This window comes from Ciconia boyciana, chromosome 4 (assembly GCF_034638445.1).
Source record: "Ciconia boyciana chromosome 4, ASM3463844v1, whole genome shotgun sequence".
Lineage (NCBI taxonomy): Eukaryota > Metazoa > Chordata > Aves > Ciconiiformes > Ciconiidae > Ciconia > Ciconia boyciana.
This window is the reverse complement of record NC_132937.1, coordinates 55,018,570-55,039,717: the sequence shown is the minus strand read 5'-3', so window position 1 is coordinate 55,039,717 and position 21,148 is coordinate 55,018,570. Positions and strand designations below refer to the sequence as shown.

At 42.5% G+C, this 21,148-nt stretch overlaps 1 protein-coding gene across 5 annotated transcripts; it reads left to right on the top strand.

Moving 5' to 3' along the window:
- The first annotated feature begins 472 nt into the window (after positions 1-472).
- Positions 473-18,950, top strand: HACD4 (3-hydroxyacyl-CoA dehydratase 4). 5 transcript variants are annotated; one of them, XM_072859987.1, is made up of 7 exons: positions 473-567; positions 4,472-4,575; positions 5,473-5,600; positions 11,743-11,855; positions 14,423-14,529; positions 15,383-15,514; positions 16,233-18,950. In XM_072859987.1, the coding sequence occupies exons 2-7, from the start codon at positions 4,479-4,481 to the stop codon at positions 16,313-16,315; spliced, it is 660 nt and encodes a 219-aa protein (XP_072716088.1). In that variant the 5' UTR covers positions 473-567; positions 4,472-4,478; the 3' UTR covers positions 16,316-18,950. The 5 variants fall into 5 exon arrangements, with proteins under 5 accessions (XP_072716088.1, XP_072716087.1, XP_072716085.1 ...); XM_072859989.1 differs by lacking the exon at positions 473-567 and adding an exon at positions 1,687-1,746; XM_072859986.1 differs by lacking the exon at positions 16,233-18,950 and having other exon boundaries at positions 5,503-5,600; positions 15,383-16,071.
- Positions 18,951-21,148: the final 2,198 nt, after the last annotated feature.

The window sequence follows — 21,148 nt, the reverse complement described above, 5'->3', positions numbered from 1 at the left end:
AGGGGCATGAATAAATAGACATTCCGAGATAAGAAGTGGAAAATTCTTTCCTCTGTCTGAAGGAATTTAAAGTACTCCTTTTATGCTATGCTCCCAGCCTTCCTTATCATTTGATAGTGTTGTTAGCATTCTTGTAGTGCTGATTATTTAAACAGAAGAGAAGAATAAATTTTTAATTTTGCATTTCTTCTCTCCAGTAATCCTTCAAAATATTGCTCTGGGTTGAGAGACAAAGTTAGTGGGATTTACAGACTTACTGATACAACAGCAAGAAACCAATTTAGGTTAGGTTAGGCTAGGTTAGGTTAGGTTTCGTTAGGTTAGGTTAGGTTAGGCTAAGCTAGGCTGGGTGAGGAGCAGGGCAAATGGAGTGGAGATATTTGGGGTTAGAAACTCCTTTCTCGGGAAGTGCAGTGTTGTTCCTGCTTAGTACTACATACAGTGACGTCACGGGGTGGGGGAAGAGGAAAGAGGAGGGGTGATCTCCTAACAAACAGCTGTTGCAGCTGTGGAGAGAAAAAAGGAGAAAGATCAGGAGCAGCAGCAGCAATCCGACCCCTGCAACAGGTAATATCTCTTGAGCACAGGTGACCTAGACTACTCAAATGCGAAAAGGAAGGGGGAAAAAAAGTGGCGTGGGATGTGCCTGTGAGAGATAAGTACATCTTTTGTACTTGTTCTCAGCAGCTTTCTTCTTCCTGAGCTATAGCGCTTGCAGCTTGTCACAGGGGTGGGAGGGGGAAGGGGTAGAAGTTCAGACCAATATGACTTAAAAGGAAACCATGTCAGCAGAGGGGCTTTTCTAGCAGACCTTTCCTGCAGAAAAAAAAAAAAAGGAACATTGCTCTCTGGTTTCAGCCTGAAGGTTGCTTCCTCATGTGCAGCCAGCCAGTATGGGCGCAGGGGAAGGCAGCAGGGAGGCAGGCAGCAGGGCACAACAGCTCTGCAGGCAAGGAAGTGCTCAGTGCATGCAGGCCTGGGTGGGACCCCCATGAGAGGGACCTGTGTGTGGCCTTCATCCTGGCACCTTGCAAGGGACACCCAGCCGGACCGAGGGCTGCCCTGAGCTGGGTGCCGCTGCTGTGCTACCTGTCACCTTAGCTCAAGGGGGACATGGTCCTGACCACCTTCAGACACTGAGGGCACCTACCTCCGTACTTACCTCAGAGGACAGCTACCACAGAGACACACTGAAGACCTTCATGCTAAAAATAACAAAATGCAACAATTATACTTACGTGATTTTTCTGCCTGTGGAAATATGTCAGGCTTCGCAAGCTACAACTATTATCACTGGTAAAATCTCTGCTGGTGAATAAAAGGGAAAAGAAGATGTTTGAGACCATGCTGCTGTTGTGTGCTAGTTCTGAGTGGTTTTATGTTTCATCTACTTTCCTAGGTTTTGAGCCCAGAGAGAAAGCAGATAAAGTTTTCCACTAAGTAAGGTTGATCCTAAATATGATAAATGCATCCCATTAATGTAGTTGGTATAAAATCAGCCACATTAAGTAACGTGGAACCAACAACTAAAACAACAGACAGCAAGTCCAGCCTTGTGGGTCTCTCTACTGCAAGACCCACGTGTGTTTCTTTCTCCTGTTACCAACGCAGGCTGAGTGCTGAAATGTGCAGTGCTCCCCCAACGCCTTCAAATGAAAGCAACTTGAAAGTGCTAAAGCACATCACCCTGCAAGGAATAAACGCAGCAGCAGGTCCAGTTTACAAACCAGGCACGAGGGAGGCTAGGTGAGGTTTGTAAGGTCAGCTAAGTCTGGGGCAGGGTCAGGAACTGCACAGCTACCTGGTGGGTTGCTAGTCAGTGCTTGGTCTGCAAGGGTGCTGCAGAAGCAGGCTCTGTGAGGTAAACGTGGAATGATGCCCGCTGTGAACTGAGGGGAGCAGGAAATCTAATTAAAACCCTTCTCTTCTGCCCGTGACCTTTCGAATAGAAGCAGATGGCTGAATTTTGTGTTGTGACACATAACTGTCAGGACACTGAAGCAGGTTATCCTCAGTCTGCTTCTGGTTCTCTAGGTAAAGAGATCAGTTTTTGGATGAGAAAGACCTTAGAGAACAGTTACATTTCAGTTTCCTTTGATTACAGTGAAATCACCTTTTATTTTCTGCAGATTTCTTCACTTCTGTCAAAGGCTTCTGTTTGGTCTTAGGTACCTTTTGTGTGGGGATTAACACAGTAGGATGAAACCCCATTTTGAGATTAGGGTTGTTCCTTCACACAGTGGAGAGCATCACCAAGTGAGGGAGCTGTGCTGCTTGCAGCTCTGGGGCTGGGGTCGGTCCTCTAGGTAACACCGGCACGCTGTCCACCAGCACATCTCTGCACTTCACTGGGAATATGGGGCCCTCCTTAAATGCCATCAGTGTGTACACATTTCAGTTGTTGCCAGCACATTTTTAAGATGATGAATTCTAACATGCAACGGCTGCCGTATTGCCAAAACACTAGTGTGAAGCTGTGTTGGCAAATGTCTTCTTGGTTACGCCCTCTTTAGCCAAGATTAAGCAGTTTAAGAATTGTAAAGACAAAAATTTTCTAGCCAGCCAATGGAGGAAGAGTTCAGAAAATAAGCCCAAATCACTGAAAGACAAGTTCTGAGGATGAGAGGCAGATGTAGCAAACTAGACTCCAGAAGAAGAGAGAAATGGTATGCTCAGATTGCATTCCTGTACAAAGCCCACATGGCAATATCAGACCAAAGAGACTGGCGGAGGTACTGACTGCAACTTTCATACCCATTACAGCAATTGCTATCCATCCATTAATAAGGCTGTTTCTTAAATCAGAACAATGTTCTTCATTTTTTGCCCTTTTGTAATGTACAGTGCCCCATCTTTTTTTCTTACCACAAGAGAGAACAAAGTGTCATTCAGTAATACAGCAGATGGGATTTGGGGTCAATATTTATAGAGCTCACTGGACTTTACTCCAATTCAGTTGTATTATACTTTTTCCAAAAGGAGTGTTTATGGAATGCATTCCTTTGTCTGGGTCCTCATATGTCTTATTTTCATAGTATCAAAGGGCACTGATGCGTCTTGGGAGGTACATTATGCCAACAAATCTTTCTGTGCTTATAGCAGTGACGATATGAAATAGCAGCCATCCTGCATAACAGGAAGAGAGGAAGAAAGGCATTTTCTGTGACCTCCCTAAGATATACTTAGATTAAAAATTTAGAAGATCAGTTTATCTAGATCAATTTACAGAAGTGTGTATTGTTATTTATGGTCTTGGTCCAATGCTGGGAATGAAGAATATGCATTTATTGTATTTAGATATTTCTAAACACAGAAATTCACTGTGTTTGTTAATGTACAGATACAAATGAAACAATTTTGATGGCAGAGGCATACCATGTGAACAAACTGGATCAAAGGGCAACTTAAAGAGATCTTACTACTTATTGGGGCAGGAAATTAATTGGTCAAACACAAGAGATAAATTCTAGTACAAAATTAGCAAATTCATTTCCCAAAAAGGTGGACAGTCCTTTTCATAGCTGGAGGACAGGCAAGCCTCTCTCTCTGGAATAAGTCAGAAGAAAACACATTTATGGGAAAGGGAAATCAAGTATCTCCAGAGCCTATGAAGTTTTGCAAAAAGTCAGATTACCTATGAAAATTAGGTTAGAATAGCTACAAAAGTTAGTCTGCTCCAACAGGAGAAGATTCACTTTATTGAATGCAACTTGAAACACAGGCTGTGCAGAAAGACAAAGACCCTAATTTAATGTTTATCTGGAAAACCTGTAGAGCAAGTCGGTTAAAAAAGGGAAAGACAGATATCCTTCAGACTGCATCAAATAAAAGCAGATTGAAATGTGGCTTTCTTTTCCATTTCTTCACATACATTTTTATAAATACTTACAACTATGCTGTCTGCTGGAGGCACTGCAGATTATTTGCATTGTACTTCAAGCTGTCTTCAGTGCATGCTAGAGGCATGTCTTCTGGGAAGAACAGGATAAACCTCTCCCAGACGCAGAAGTCCTGAGGCTGGCGTCTGCGGGAGTCCAAGACCCTCAGCAGGGCTGCAGCGGGTGCGACCCCAGCAGTCCCTCAAGTCTGGTCACACCCTCAAGGCAGAGCCAAGCCAAGGGGCTCAGGCTTGAATCCAGCACTCAATGGAGTGTCTTTGTTTAGTTACTTTTTCCTGTGGAGGCACAAATTTCACCGTCTGGCCACAGATCAGCCTAATCATGGGTGGACACTCATAAAATTTTTCTGGGCATATCCTAGGTATACCAACAAAGGGAGCCTTTGATCCATTAGGGAGAGTACTGTTCTGTCTCCACTGGCAGACACAGGCAGTTTCCACTGATCAGTTTACATTTCAGCTGTTTTCCTTTGATTTCCTAACATGTCCAAGGAGGGTGCAATTTCTACAGGTCAAAAAGCTTGAACACTGTAGTAAGTCATACAGTTTGCTTTATCATTTTCACCTCCACAGCTTTACCATGAACACCTACCTCTTTGTGTATGACTTAATGCAATTCTGTGGGCATTCCTGGATATTTACAAATATGATCATCAGGTTCATGTCATTTGGAAAAGGTAGGATTCCTTCTATATTTTTCTTAAACATTTTAAGAGGCAGTAACACACAGAAGCATCAAATTAGGGATAAAGTTAGGATTCTGAATGGGTGTACGTCCAATACCAGGGCCTGTAATTTCAATTAGAAAAACATTGTTTTTTCCATTAAAAAGGATGAACAAATTACTGGTACCTATGTTCTGCCTGTATCACATCATGAATGAAGCTCTTGTTTTGCTGGTGAGCTTTAATATTCAGCAGCGTGCTAGTAACATTTGACTTAGACATAGACCTAAATGTGACTAGATCCAGTCATTACGGTGAACATTAATCTTATTGAAGCCACTATGAGGGAACATCTTTGTGGTTATTGCACATGACTATCTCCCAAAACATCACAACGTATTTCTCTTTCCGTTGCGTGGGGTTAAGGTACGAAAACAGAAAACCAGTGACTGGAAATTTAAAATTATTTATAATGGTGGACAATTGTAGGCACATTAAATACCTGCTTTGTGGTCTACTTGTTTTAGGAGGTGCCATGGGTACAGATGCAGGCAGGAACTCAACATCTCCTCATGTTTAGACATTTCTCACATATTTCCTCAACATTTCCTCATATTCAGAAATATCCTAAAGTGGTATCTCTAAACCAACACATCCTGCACGTGTTTGCCAGTGCATCAAGTATAGGGGATCCCATTATTTTCTCAGCTTCCTGCCTCTGTGTCAGAGCCACACACACAGAGGGGACTGCTTCCTCCCCGCCCCAAAGCTTTGCTTCTGCTACCCAAAATTTTGGTACTGTGTGAACTTGTCATCTCCAGTGGTGATAGGGCAAGAGCAAATGCAGTAGTTGGTCCAGACTTTTACTATATAACCACCCTCTAATTTTCCTCTTCACTTTGTCTGTAGACTCATTGGCCGACACATTTTACTCCATAGGACTTGTAATGCGCCTTTGCCAGTTGTTATCTGTATTGGAGATCCTACACATCCTCATTGGCATTGATAAAAGCCGTCTCTTCCCCAGGTTTTTGCAGGTAAGTCTACTTCTCAGGACCCTCCTCCCACGACCTACACGCTTCAGCCATGGCTGCCGCTGGGGACAAGCCCAGGCTGAACTACCCCGAATGGTCCACCTGCACCCTTCCTCAGGGAGCTTGGTCTGCTAATGGTTTGCTAACTGCAGGAACTGAGGCCTCAAAACTGGGCTGGGAAAGAGCTGCTTGCTCAACTTTTTTCTTTTTGAGTGAAACTGAATAGTGAGTGCCCTATGCCCAGCCCACAGCAGCAGGGACCTGGAAGATGCCCTGAGGAACGTCGATCTGCAGAAATGAGGCAGCCCCCATTTCTAAGGCACCACACGTGGCTGAGGATACTACCTCCCCAGCCAACTTGTTTACAGCCAGAAGACAACATTTCAGAGCCTAAGTTTCAGTAGCTAATTCTTTTCCATGCCATTTCCTCACTGGCAAGTGCATATTTATTTTGTAGACAAGCACAACACAAGATTGTGTGAGGTAGCAAAGGAATGGCAGTGAGAAAACCACCTGCGTCAAACCTCCTGAAACAGGGTTTGCTGGCAGTCATGGAGTGTGGAAGGAAAAGAATTGATTAAGAAAGAGAAATTAAGGGACTGAAGAAGAATTAATGCTGGGAGGGGAAATAAAGGAGAATTGTCATATACTTGCTGTAAGGGCCTCTGCCCTCTCAAACCTAGACATGGGCAAACTGTGGCAACATCCAGAGGTTCTGACACTGTTAAGGGGTTTACAGGGTATATGTTCAGCTATAGGCAGAAAGCCAGCCAAAAGATCACATGCTATAGCAGAAAACAAGATGATTCTCTGACGTTTTCCTTACCACACTCTTGTTTTCTGTTGGGAGTTAATCTCAGGTTTTGGTATTTTTCTTAATGCATTGGAAAAAGTAAAAATGTTGAGTTTACCTTCAAACCTTTCCAATCCTTAGTATTTGAATAATGGTGAAACTGGTATTGCTCTCAGCAGTCAGAAGGTAGAAGACTAAGAGTAGTTAGTTATGTTTTTAGTTTTCTGGATAGCCCATTTTTGTCAAATGACATATTGCATGGGTGAAGATGTTCCTCTTTTTAAATGCCCATTAGAAATTGATTGACTAATACAGGTCTCTGTTCTTTATGCTGCTAAGTATGGTAGCAAATTCGTCAAAATGCAATTAACTTTTCTTCCCTGACTAATCGGGGGGGGGGGGGTATCCTATCTAACATGTCCTGTAACAAATCTCATGTCATCTCTGGGAGAGAAGAGCAGCCTGCTAATGGTAGTAGTCATTAAAGCAAGGCTTGTCCTGGCAGAGTTTACACATTCCCCAGCCCTGACATAGTCTGTTCCTTTCCTACCCAGCCGTACAGAAGCAGAGATCAGGGAAGCCTGCACAAACACTGCTCTGTGTTGCTGCAAAAGACACTAAATACAAAATCAATACTCTGAGCAAGAAAATGGTGACCTTTCTTGGGTAGTGCAATTACTGCAGTGCTCTCCAGGGCAGCATGGAGAAGGTGGGTCAGGGAACTATACGGCACCGTGACTCCAAACATTTGCCTCACAACAACAGTATCTTTGGATCTTTACTTGGCTCTTTACCCAAGTGTTCTCTCACCACAAACGCAACTCTCTTGCCTTGATGTTAGCAGTAGTCTCATGCTGTCCAGGCATGGTGTACAAGCTCTTTGGTGCAAACTCTGCTTTCACTTGGGTTGCCCTGCTTTTGCTGTGAGGGTGCAGGTTAAGCAGTTGTGTGCCCACAGTACTCCCATGTGCCTTGCCACACTTTCCTCCCTGCCTTTCAGGAAAGAAAAAAAAAGATATATTTTCCACAATGCACTGGGGAAGGACTGTGAGAGATGCTTGCCTTACTGCAGCCTACTGGAGTACAGTACATAGTCAAGGCACTGGTAAAGCTTTAAGAATTTGATAGCGACTGCCCTGTTCTGCCTTCCCACCACCTGTTCTGACTCTAAGCTTAAAACGTATCCCTAGATGTATCCCCCAGGCCATGCACACGCATGCATATCCACAGTGAAGTTCATCTCAGGCAGTCTCTAGGATGAGAGAGCAGGTGGCTATAGCAATGTCAGGGAAGCACATGGGTGGAGGTAATGCCACCTTGAATAAAACAAGCTCTGAAAGCATCCCTGTGGTGGTTGGTTGTTTTGTAGGCATTATAGCAGAGACAAGATTTAAGCAGAGTCTGAATGAAGGATTTCTGCCTAATATCCCATTTATTGTGGTTTAGTAGCGTTTACAAGGAACGCTTTGAGATATGCATTACAGAGAGTGGAAAAGCAAATTCACAGGTGTTTTCTGGAAAAACCCATCCAGGATGTCCTCATTGAGGGACAAAGTCTCAGGCCACCAGGCACCTGAGAAGGGTTAGGTAGGCCAAGGCCAAGTCGCACCGTGAAAGAAAGATGAGTTCTGTGTGATGGATGCTCTGGAGGAAGAGAAGACAAGGGAGGGTCACAAAGTTGGTGCAAAGGGATGTCTCTCAGGGCATTTGCAGCTTGAATGATTGAGAGGAGGACAGGAGAACATGCCACTGCAATTGCCAAAACAGAGGATAATGAAATTTAGTAGTCTGGCTAGGGAGTAAAGGCTGATGGGACTGGCACTTTAGCAAAGGAGAGAGTAGGAAAGATGTAAGAAAAGACTGGTGTTTTTGTGAAAAAACCCCACCAGTTCTTCATCCTGTGCAAACATGTTTGGATTTACCAGACCAAAAGCAATGTACTATGGCTTTATGACAGGACCATTAATTTTTAACTTAATCTAAATATTTAGTAACACTTTTCTTACTTCTTTTTTTTTAAACGTTCACTAAACTGAAGGGCTATGTAAGGGTTTCAGGTACCAAGTATGATTCTGCACAGTCATGGTTGTTCAAAAATGGAAATGAACGTGCTGCCTGCTCCTGCCCTAACCTCAGCTAGTCTAATTTGCTCTGTTTCACTCAAGTGCTTCAAATGCCCAGGCTGCCTTGCGGAAATTTATGCCATTCTACAGAACTTGCTGCATCCTGTGAGAGACCAGTGCTGGGAGAGGAAGGAAATTCCAGTTTGATTTTAACACAAAGAACAAGAAGAAATGAAAAATGAAACCATTGTATTTATGCTTTGTGAGGTGTCAGTACATACTTCCTTTTTATGAACATGAAAACATAGGACTTCTATTTTGCCTTTTTTTTTTAATCAAGAGAGTAGCAACAGAGAATACCGTATTTTCATTCATGCAAGGACAGAGGATCCATAGAAGAAATGAGCCGTGGCTGAGCAGCAGCACATGCTTTTCATATGTATGTGTATATATGTATGTGTGTATACACATACATGTATGTGTGTATATTAATATATGTAGATGAGTCCATGTATATACGTATACAGACGTGTGTGTATAGGGGCACAATATCAACAGACATTTACTGGAATATCCTCTTCTTCAAGTACCACCCTGCCTTATCACTTGCTGAAAAGGTCCCCAGCCTCTGACTAACCGCTGCATCTACCTTCAATTTGTGTGGGTTACCTAAAGGTGCAAGTGCTATGAAAGAAAAGAGCACAATGTCTTGAAGGGGAATAAAGGCAAGCAGGCAGGCAACCTCCTGACTTAGAGGAAGGAGGTAGGATGCCACTGTCCATGCCACTGAGGCTGAGTGATGCCACAGATGCCACTGAGACTGCAGTCTAACAGGAACAGAAGACCTACAGGGGACCTGCTTTGTGTCAGGTCCAATTCCCTGCTCTTGCAGGTGCTTATAACCTACTTTACACAGTCTAATTACTGACTTCATCATCTGCAACTAGTGAGGCTGAGGGCCTCCACTGCTCCCCTTCCCAAACATCAGTCCTCTGATGGAGGAAACCTGCTGAGCCCCAGCTCGGTGACACTCACTGCCTCTTGCGCATCTCCATGTGCCCTGGGGAGAGAAAGAAATCCACAGCCTCTTCCCCTCCCAGACCATGAGGCTGAATTGTGGGTGTCCATAGCTGCCCTGTCTCATTGGCCAGTGCTCATCCTTTTGAAACTGGGGAAGGTACCTGCCTGTCTGCTTCTTATCCCTTTATCTCACTGAAATGGGATGAGCTCCTGATCACTTGACCCGTGCTGTTTTCTAGCACTGTTCCACCCAGCCACCTCTTGAAGAGCAAGCGACCGTTTGGAAAATCTGCCAGCTCTCACATCTACAAACATGTCAACTTTTTCATTATCATGATAAAGCTTTGATCTCCAGATGAGACAATTCCCTGTGGCAATTCCCTGAAATATCTCTCATATTAACAATGTTGCAGAACTCTCTCTCCACATACCAGTCTGATTTTAGGGTTGCTAACAAAATGCTGACACTACCAATACTGCACCCTTCACCAAAGTTATTTTAACTCAGGTTCTATTTTATTTATTCTTTCCAGCACACAATCCTGTTCAATGCTCACACTGCTTTTACCTTTGTTTTGATTTCCCTCCTGTGATGGTTGTCCCACCATGCTTCTCCTATCTCTGTTGTATCTGGTTTCAGATCCTGCATCAATACTTCCAGTTCCCACATTTTCTTGCCAGGTTCCTCAGCATCAGCGTACAAACACAGGACTTACTACCTCTCACTCTCTGTTTCCTGGCCCCTCTATACAGAAGTCTGTCAACATCTGACCTTCTTAGAAATCAATTCCTCAGTTAGGGACCAATGGGATCAGCAGCATAAGATGACAGTCAGGGCAGGGCGAGAGGCAGCAAAACCATTTTTATCTGTTGTGGCCCCTCAGCGCTTTTCAAGATGAGGAACCAGATCCCTAGGGGATGGACACACTCTCTTTCTGTATGAAAAATTGCTCTCACGTAATTTTGCTGAATAGTGAAGTGATGGCTGCTTTATCCAACAGATGTGGTTTGCAAATAAAGCCTGTAGCCAAAACGTTCCACACACGAGCCAGTAAACATTATACAGCAAAACTGCTGCACAAACTTGCTCAGAGGCCAATTTCTGATTTTGTTTAAGGTAGGAGTAAGGGGAAGGGGGAAATCAGTGAAGAAGAATGACTGCACTTATAAAAACCACCTTGTTCATCTGTTTTCATTTCATGACTTTTCACTGACTTCACATCTTAACCCATAAAATCATTAAACCTAAGGTACCTTATGGAAGAGATGGCAGGTGTAAAAAAAACTGAGTGAAGCTATATTGATTCATATCAACTGAACAGATGCATGTTTTCTCCTTCAACACTTTCAAATAGAGTGTAAATCAGAGTGAACTGGTACCGTTCCGGGAGAGTTTCACAAGCAACTGTTGGCAGTACTGACTACTACAGACGTATTTATTTTACAGAGCAGGCCATGGATACCGATAGGAAACTTGTCCAAGAAAGCTGCAAAAAGACACACTTGTTTTTAATTTCTCGAGCTTTAATATTGCCAAAGTATTTTTTTTAAGCTGGAAACACTGCCTGTTTAATCTACTTTTGTATCTTTGCATTTGTAAAGGCATACCTTGTGGGTCAGATAAGGTTCAATCACTAGAAAAATGTTATGACATAAATATTATGGCAGTAATTCACATAAATGACAAGCTTAAACCCACTTCTCCTAGCCAGGAATAAGGAGGAAAGACAAGCAAGAAATTCCACTTTTCCTCCTCCTTTCTGCAAATCTTACATGAGGGAGATCCCTTGGGGTGCAGATCTCCAAGCTATGGAAAGCAGGGCCGGGACTGTGCAATAAGCACTGTCTGGCACACTACCCACCCAAGGGCCCTTGGTATCCCACAGCCTCCCATGCAGCTGACAGGCAAGGAAGCTACCCCTGTCAGCCCTCCAGGCACCAGGGCGCAGTGGGAGAAGTCCTTGCTCCCATGACCTCAGCCGGCTCATCCCCAGGTTTCCTGGGCTACAAACCCAAGTCATCCCCGTTGGCAAGCAAACCTCCACCCTTCCCATAGCAGATCTATGATGATGCAGCCAACAGTTTCCAGTTCCCCAAGCTGGAGGACAGTGGGGCCTTGAACAAAAGGAGGCCGAGAAGTGAAACATTCACTGGAGCATTTGCGTAAAGCAAACTGGATTCGCTCGTGGCCTCCTATTTTGCCAAAACGGCACAGAAAAGAGGGCTATAGAAGGGGCTACCTGAATTCACAATTCTTTTTTCTTTTCAGATCACTGAGAGAATAATTGTTTTATTTGTCGTGATCAACAGTCAGGAAGAAGTTCAAGGGAAATATGTCGTGTGTGTTTTATTTTTCCTTTGGAATTTATTAGATGTGGTCAGGTAAGCAGTCAATGGCAAAACTATGAGGGGAAAATGGGTCATTCTTGTGAGCAGAAACCCACTTCCACTGTGCTGCAGGCTCATTTCAATTATTTTGAAATTGGTAGAAAAGCTTATTATCCATTTAAAAAAAAGCTTGGACCTTATAAGCTACTTACTGATTTTTACAAAAATCTGCATAGTTGAGAGGCAGAGTGACTTACAGAAGTAAATCACTGCATTAACATTTGTGGTTCAAAGGATGTGACCTTTTAAAAAAAATTTAGAAGGAAATCACAACTACCTCCTGGGGAACAGCAATTTCCAAAACTGATTTACAATCCTATTGCTTTATTATTATTTTTTTTAAACATCTCACTTCAATCCAAGATCGACAGCACAATAAGGCAGCACTGGCAGAACTTCTTACTAAGACAGAAAGACTATTCTGGTTTAATTGCGCTGTGCTTTCCAAAAAGCCAAAAGCTCCTGCTGCAGAGACTGAGAATTTTGGTGTAGTAGGGCATATATCACACCGCAGGGACAATGCACATGAGGCAAAATGGATAGGAATACAATTCAGGATTTTTGTTTCAGAAATTTTGTATGGTAGAAGGTTACCAGTACCTCCCTGTGGTAAAAGTATAATGGTGAAAATTCCACATTACTGACTTTTGCATCAATATCTGAACTCAGTAACATTTCTCAAATGTAACTTAAGCCTCTATGGACCTCAGTTTGTAGACTTACAGCAGGGAAGACATATGAAATTAAGAAGCATTTTAACAAGACACAGCCCTCATGGCAACCTCTGTATGGGAGCAAATTTTTTTCTTAACTTTTTTCTTTCCGCTAAAATAGTTTTCTGCTATTTTAAGTACATTGCTTTGGGGACTGACTGGGGAATATGGATTTAGGCAGCAAATATTATAAAAGAGATCTGAAAAAGGAAAGTGTCGGGATTGATAAGAAAGATTTTAAGTCAGCTTCAGGGTATTTGTACTACATGCGTTAACAAACTACTACTTGTATTAGTTATTTGGATTATTGCTCTACGCCATTTCTTTTTGAAGTTTGTAAAGCTAAAATAGTAGAACCTAATCCCAAATGAAAGGGTTCTGTGCAGCTGGAGAGAGGCCAAAAGTGTAAACAATATCAGCTGTAAAGTCCTGACATCGCCTAACAGTCCTATCAATGCATCGTTGTTTTCTATTGCTGCTAAAAACCACAGTCCAGCATCATAGCAGTAACAGTGGCCATTTAATAGGCAAGATACTGTGGTCTATAGCAGCAAATGACCAATTCAAATAATAATGCATAGTGCAACTCATACAGATTTAGAATTCTTACCTGATGTATTTTACAGCATCTTTGCCATGTCCTAGCATCTCAAAGAAGCCGCCATGTCTAAATGTGTACAGGAATCTATCCAATCCCTTAGCCAACTAGTCTTGAAATATTACAAGTTCTTCCACATAGTTCTTCAGGGACATAAATATCCTGTGCATTATGGCTAACAATATACTGAAAGCAAATTCTGCAAGGTTTTCTATAGCTGATGTTTCCTGCTTATACCATAAACAGCCCAATAAGGTGTATAGAGAGGGAGTAGCTGTTTCCTTTTAGTCTTGGGTTGAGATTATGCCTTAAAAGCAATAATAATAAAAAATGGAGATAATCCTGAGATTGCAGAGGGCAAACTTGAGAGAAGATGGTACATTTATAGCCTATCAAACTCTTCTACAGTCCAGGAATGATGCAAAATTAGTCAAATGAATTAATAAGAAGGGAATACAGAAAGTTTGTTTAATGCTAGTTCCATCAGAAACAGTCCTGGCTCACAGTGGCTTAAAAATTCTTATTTTTGTATCTCTAGTAAGACCACAGGGCAAAAAGCCTTTCAGCTGACCAAAAATGCAATCAGAGCTGTTTCTCTGGTGTTTGGAAAGCTGCTGTACCACTTTTAGATCAAACTAGCTAGAATTAGCTCACCTTTGGAGACTGATGTCCTAGGCATTCTGGTCTCCCAGTGAGCAGCAGTAACAGTCACAGTAAGAATAATACTGCAATACACTGGAGGGCAGCTGCTTTTTTTTTGCACCTACTTCCCCTTCTGAGGTCTAGTGGAAGAGCAGCTGTACTACAGAAGATTAAGTACCTGCGATTATCTTGCTGCTTAGCCTCCTCCCAGCACTGGTTTAGCTGGTTCAGCAGTCATAAATCAGCATTTTCTCAGTCCCAAGCAAGAGTCATATTCTGCCTGCCCCTCTCAGTTGTAACATCCTTATCTGAAATTCATCTTCTGATGGCCCAATATGAAATCATACTGGTTTCTGATAGCCTTCAGGCTGTATTGCTGTCTGCCTGCTCTAGGGTAGCACCACAGACAACCCTTCTGAAACAATGAACCATCTACGTTCAGACATCAATTAGAGCCAGAACAAAACTGTTGCAATATTGCTCCGAAATAGTCTCAGATAGGCAGCTCCAAGCTCTTCTGCAACTCCCTTGGACTTATTAATAACACATCTTTATTTTAAAGACATGATCATTCCCTCTGAGCTCATCTGCTGTTCCTCTTGCTGCAGGTACACTTACAACATGTTAGCAAGGACAGGAATATACTACCTACCACTGACATGGCTCAACTTCTCACTGTGCATCCCACTCTATCCCCTTTCAGTTCTGGCTAAAGGTAAGAAGATGGGAAAGGTACCAATGACTTGCTTCCTTAATCTTCTTCAGTAAAATTGTATCAGTTCAATTGTCATTTGTGTTTAAGATACTTCGTGTTGCCAAAGTAGTCATAAATGTTTATGTACTCTCATATTAACCTGTATGTCACCTATCTTTCTCTTTTCTATGCTTTTTTCCTTAATAAGGGTTCTCTAGGTTTTGCCTGTTTTTTTTTTTTTAATTTTGTTTTTTAACAGTGTGGGAAAACATCCATTTTTCTGGGTAAAGCAGGAAAATACCCCCACAAAAGACACACAGATTCCCCCACTCCAGACTGACCACATTAGACAGCAAGTCCGAAAGCTGCTTTATCCCCGACTAAGGCTGACTTTACTGGCTCAGACCATACTTAGCAGCTTATCATACTTACACCAGGAAATGTGCCCACTGAGATCATATTGAAAGCAGTGCAACCTCAGGTTGCAATATTATATTATATTATATTATATTATATTATATTATATTATATTATATTATGTTATATTATATTATATTATATCATTTTATTTATTATTTATAAATAATATAAAATTTTATTTATTATATTATATTTATATTATTTTATATTATATTTATTTTATATTATTTATATTAGCAATACTTGCTAATTCTAGTATTAAGAGCAATTAGTACCTCAGACCTACAAAACTGAACTCAAGGAGAAAACAACATGTGCATATGCATACGAATGACATGGTAAATTCAGCATATAATATAGCTATCTGTGCCTTAAAGGTAACTGACTTTTACATGAAGCTTTTTGATGATCTTCCACCTCCTTTTGACTAAAGATTTACCATGTTATTTTACAGCATTTGCAATTTGTGTATCACTGCCTTATTTTGAATCCTTTGGCACATATTCCATCAAGCTACCATTTCCATTCGCCTTCTCAATCTACTTCCCCTATGTTCTGAAAATGTACCTGCTAGTGCTGTTTATAGGTAAGTATCTCATCTTCCAGAAAGCTGGGTCTCAACATAACTGGGATGCCTATGGCAAGAAAAAAATCAAATCAGTATACCTCCTTTCACAAACTCTAACTCTCTCTGCCACATCTCCTGCAGACTACTGCAGGGAAGTTCATCACCAGCTGTTTTGATTTCCCATGTCTTTCAATACAAATAATTGAATTTGGAAGAGACATTGTGTGTGTGAGGCACAAAAATACAAAACAAAAATACAAAAATTGCTTCAATGACCCTGGCCTTACAGCTACTTACTGAAGTTGCCTTTTTTTTTTTCTAAATCAATTCCCATTTGATCGTACTCTCATTCTGTGCAACCCCTCCTCACTCATTCCTCCTAGGTGGTATGAGAAGTTATATCTAAATTGAGACTTTTACAGCTCAATTATCCAAAGGGAAGAAAAAAAGAGCCCACCCCAAAACCTGCATGTAAACAGACCCCTTCTTCTCCAGAAAATACTTTTGAAAAATTTGAACGGAATTTGGCTACATTACAGCCAAGTCTTCATTCTGTCATTGGCTTTAACACTAATTTGAAGGATCTCGTCTTTGTGATGCAGTGTTCTGTTCCTAAGTTCATGGAAGGAACTGTGCAAGGTTGCCAGATGAAGGCTCATACTGTTCCTTCTAAATGAACTGAAGACACTTTGGACTCTACTCCCTTGTTCTTACGTAATTTTGTGTTTTGATTCAGGTATGTGCTTTATCATCCAGAACCTCTTCTCCGAAAGGAAGGCACACCTAGGGACAGGAAACATCAAAAAGAAAAGAAGCTAAGTTGATCATCTGTTTGGAAATAAGAAATATATTCCCAGTGAGCTGCTGCATATCATAGGTTAAAAAGAAATTAGACAAAGATTTTCAATGCAAAACTCCTGTCTGCATGTACATTATCTGGCTGTGTAGAATTTTCAGAAAAGGCAGGTCTCTCTAATGCACCTCAAAAATGGAGCAGCTCAAAATAACTAGTTACTTTTGAAAGTTTTGACTTCAAATGGCAGGAGTTTTAAAAATGAATATTTTTTTTCTAACATATATTAGAGAACTCTGAAAAAAAATTGAAGAGTGCCTCCACTCACAATCACACTAACAACCCTTATTTTGGTGTTAATTCTTGCCTCAGCAACAGATACTCTGTAATTACAATATCATTTTATCTACAAGATTATTTTATATGAGGCCAACATGTATGTGCCTCATATATATATAAATGCTAAATTGACTAGAACTGGAACCTCTCAAGGAGCAGATGCTGGAAACTTAGCAGCCTTTGAGATTCACATGCTGATTAGCCCCAGGCATTCATGAAGGATCCCTCACATTCTGGCCCAACCTTCACTTCGCCAAACAAGATTCCAGAAAACGCAGCTAAACTACAAAGGCAAGTGATCACGTACTCATCTACTATATATTCAAGGGGATATTCAAGGCTCAGGAGTAAAAACTTATAATCATGTGTTTGGCCGACATTTAAGAATCTCTTTCCCCACAATTCTTCCATGCTGAACAGCAGACAGATACGCAAAAGAAGTGTGATGTAGTCAGGCCAAATATATGTTGTTCTTTAAAGGGAAGTGAATGACTATCAAAAGCCATGTGCAAAATTCTAGCCATGTTACTCAAGCGCATTGCTCCTCACACTTCTGTAGGACTATCTGTGAGAATGCAACTAGAACACAGTCTCTTCAAAGGCTGGGAATGAAGAATATGGACAGTAACCCAGTGGACTGTACAGGCAAAAATGGACAAATAACTGCTTAGATGCTGGCAGAGGCTTTTCTGATGTTTCATCCATATTGATTATCACCTACGTTTGAATTCAAGCAGGTGGGGGAGAAAAGTGAGGCCATTTTTTTGAGCTGGACTGAAAATTGGGGAGAGGGAGGAAATATAATAGATGAAGGGAGGAAAGAGAATAGTTGGAAGGAAGATAATATTTAAAGGGAAAATGAACACTATCACAATACGAATAGGCTTTTGCCTGTATGACTTTCTAAACCATGCAGCCTAAGAGGGCCTATAAGGAAAGACTGAAGCTCGCCTTGATGAACTCAGTTGTTACAGAAGGTCACCTACTATCATTTTTATTTATTTAATACATGTGGCAGACAATGCCTGCAGACTATTGTGACCACAGGAGTATTCACAAACCATAAGCAACAAGGTCATGCATGCAATAGTGCAAGGTCAACCCTGGATTTTTTTTCTGAAAGCACTGCAAACAGAGGTAGGAATCTGGAGCTTATGAGAGAAACAGAAGTACTTCCACTTTGGACTTCTGTCTGACCCAAACTGATTCAAATGTGGACAACGTGAAGAAATGTATAGAGCAGCTGAGTAGGATGCCAGCTTTGAAGAGAGCCAGAATAAGAACACTTCACATCAAACCACTATATAACACGCTAAAGGTGAAACATGGACATTTTTCCCCTTGGAAATTGTCTAATGTGTTTGTCATCAAACTGCCTGGAGTTAACATACCTTGTAGGAGGAAACATGACATACGATACTGTATTGGGTCTACGTGGCAAGGCTTTGGCAGTGGGGAAGCTGCAGGGATGGCCTCCCTGAGAAGAAGCCAGGAGCTTCCCCCATGCGAGACCACAGCTGGCTCCAGTCAACTCCAAAACAGAGCCACCGCAGGACACTACTGAGTGAAACAGCAAAGCTGATGGTCCCTCTGTGAAAACCTATTTAAGAAAAGGTAAAAAATGCTACGCAGTAGCTGTGAGATAGAAGAATAAGAGAAATGTGAGAGAAACAGCTCTGCAGACACCAAGGTCAGTGGGGAAGGAGAGGAGGAGGTGCTCCAGGCACCACAGCAGATTCCCCTGTGGCCCATGGAGAAGACCATGGTGGAGCAGGTTGTCCCTCCACAGCCCATGGAGGACCACGCCAGACAAGATATCCACACTGCAGCCTCTGGAGGACCCCACACTGCAGCAGGCGGATGTACCCAGAGGGAAGCTGCAGCCCATGGAGAGCCCACACAGGAGCAAGTTCCTGGCAGGAACCGTGGCCCACAAGGGACCCACACTGGAGCAGCCTTTTCCAGATGGACTGTACCCCATGGAAAGGATCCATGCTAAACCAGTTCTTGAAGAGCTGCAGCCTGTGAGAAGGAACCATGTTGGAACAGTTCATGAAGGACTGTATCCCATGGGAGGGACCCCATGCTGGAGCAGGGGAACAGTGTGAAGAGGAACAAGCAGCAGAGATGAAGGTTTATGAAATGACTGCAACCCCCATTCCCTACCCACCCTGCACCACTTGGGGAGGGAGGAGGTAGAAGAGTCAGGAATGAAGCAGTGAGGTTGAGCCTAGGAAGAAGGGAGGGGTGGGGGGAAGGTGTTTTTAGTTTTGTCTTTGTTTCTTACCACCCGACTCTATTTTTAATTGGCAATAAATTACTCCTCCCCAAGTCAAGTCTGTTTTTGTGCCAGTAAATGGTAAATAATCTCGCTGTCTGTATCTTGACCCACAAGCTTTCTCATCCTATTTTCTCCCTGTCCTGTTGAGGAGGCGGAGGCGGAGTGAGAGGAGCAGCTGAATGGGCATCTGGCAGCCAGCCAAGGTCAAACCTACCACAGATATTTATATTAAGCCATGTTTATTGTTTTATGTTAAAAAAAATCAGGATGTGGTGTTCTCCCTTTGCATTGATTCTTACAGCTGGCTAAAAGGCTGGAATAGGAGGATTCTTTAAAATTCACTATGGGGAGGACCCCCAAACCTAAACTGCATGTAAAAGGCATGAAGTTAATGACAGAAGACTTCCCCACCTCTTTCTGGTGCAGAGGTAACTTGGGGCAGGCAACTGGGAGATCCAGGGTATAAGCCTTCCATGTGTGACCATAGTAGGCCACTGTAACTTCAGTTCCAATGCCTTACCTTAGTTTCTGGAAAAGTTCAGGATTGGGCAGGCAAAAAGGTGCTTAAAAAGTTGTCCAAGTCTCTCCACCTCTGGGAACTTAAATCTTTGTTCAAAACCTGTTTCAGTCTTGAGATCCCAGCTTATCTGTATCTCCATTTAGATCATCTGATATCGGAATCAAAATAAGTGTTGTTCTTACATATCTCCATAAACACAGGCAAAATAATGTACTGTATAGACAAGGGTGAAGAAGTATTACTAGGGAAGTGATATATAATTTAAAGTGATTAAACAATCTCGTAGGAACAGAAGGGTATCTGACTACTACATTTGTCTGACATTTAAAAAAACGCTAGTTTTAGTACAGCTTATGTACTGTGAGATTAAATTCATAAATATGCATATGAAACACACACAGTGTGGAAAAGAAATTATACCTAAGTGCTAAAGATAGGAAAAAAAAAAAGATCCCTTCTGTTTGCCCACAGAACAGCTATGCTGGAGTCACAAGAACTTGTCCCACCAGTATCTTCACCACCAGCTGCCTTTACTGCCTTCCCACACATCTAAAATGCAGTGGCAACTAACTTGCCCACCTCAGTCCTTTAAAGTCATTGTCTCCAGAGCAGCGTACTATTTTGAAAGAGATCACCTAGAAATAAAAATCATATTCATTTTTCCAACACTAGCACAAAACAGGAGGAATAATCTCTCCATCATTGGCTATGTGTATACTTGCAGGTACAGCAGCCCAATAGGAATGGAACTATAGAGTGAAAGGATACACAATTAGGACCCAACAGGCAACTTACCTGCCTTTCAGAGGGTTTTACTTCAAACCAGCTCTAGTTCAGCCCTGTGGGCTAAACACACAGAATTGTAGAGTACACTGGAGTATTTAGAATAGAATAATTCCAGTTGGAAGGGACCTAAAATGATCATCTAGTCTGACTGCCTGACCACTCCAGGGCTGACCAAGTTAAAGTATATTATCAAGGGCATTGTCCAAATGCCTCTTAAACAGTGACAGGCATGGGGCATGGACCATCTCTCTAGGGAGCCTGTTCCAGTGTTTGACCACCCTCTTGCTAAAGAAATGCTTCCTGATGTCCAGTCTAAACCTCCCATGGTGCAGCTTTGAGCCATTCCCATGCGTCCTATCACTGGATCGCAGGGAGAAGAGATCAGCACCTCCCTCTCCACTTCCCCTCCTCAGGAAGCTGTAGAGAGCAATGAGGTCGCCCCTCAGCCTCCTTTTCTCCAAACTAGACAAGCCCAGAGTCCTCAGCCGCTCCTCAGAGGACATGCCTTCCAGCCCTTTCGCCAGTTTTGTTGCCCTCCTCCAAGGACGTTAACATCCTTTTTAAATTGTGGGGCCCAGAACTGCACACAGTACTCGAGGTGAGGCCACACCAATGCTGAATACAGCGGGATGATCACCTCTTTTGATGGGCTGCATATGCTGTGTTTGATGGTCCCCAGGATGCGGTTTGCCCTCTCGGCTGCCAGGGCACACTGCTGACTCACACGGAGCCTGCTGTCGACCGGCACCCCCAGATCCCTTTCTGCAGGGCTGCTCTCCAGCCACTCCTCTCCCAATTTATACTTGTCTCCAGAGTTACTTCATCCCAGGTGCAGAATCCATCATTTGTTCTTGTTAAATTTCATGCCATTAATGATTGCCCAGTGCTCCAATCTATCCGGATCCCTCTGCAAGGCCTCTTGTCCCTCAAGAG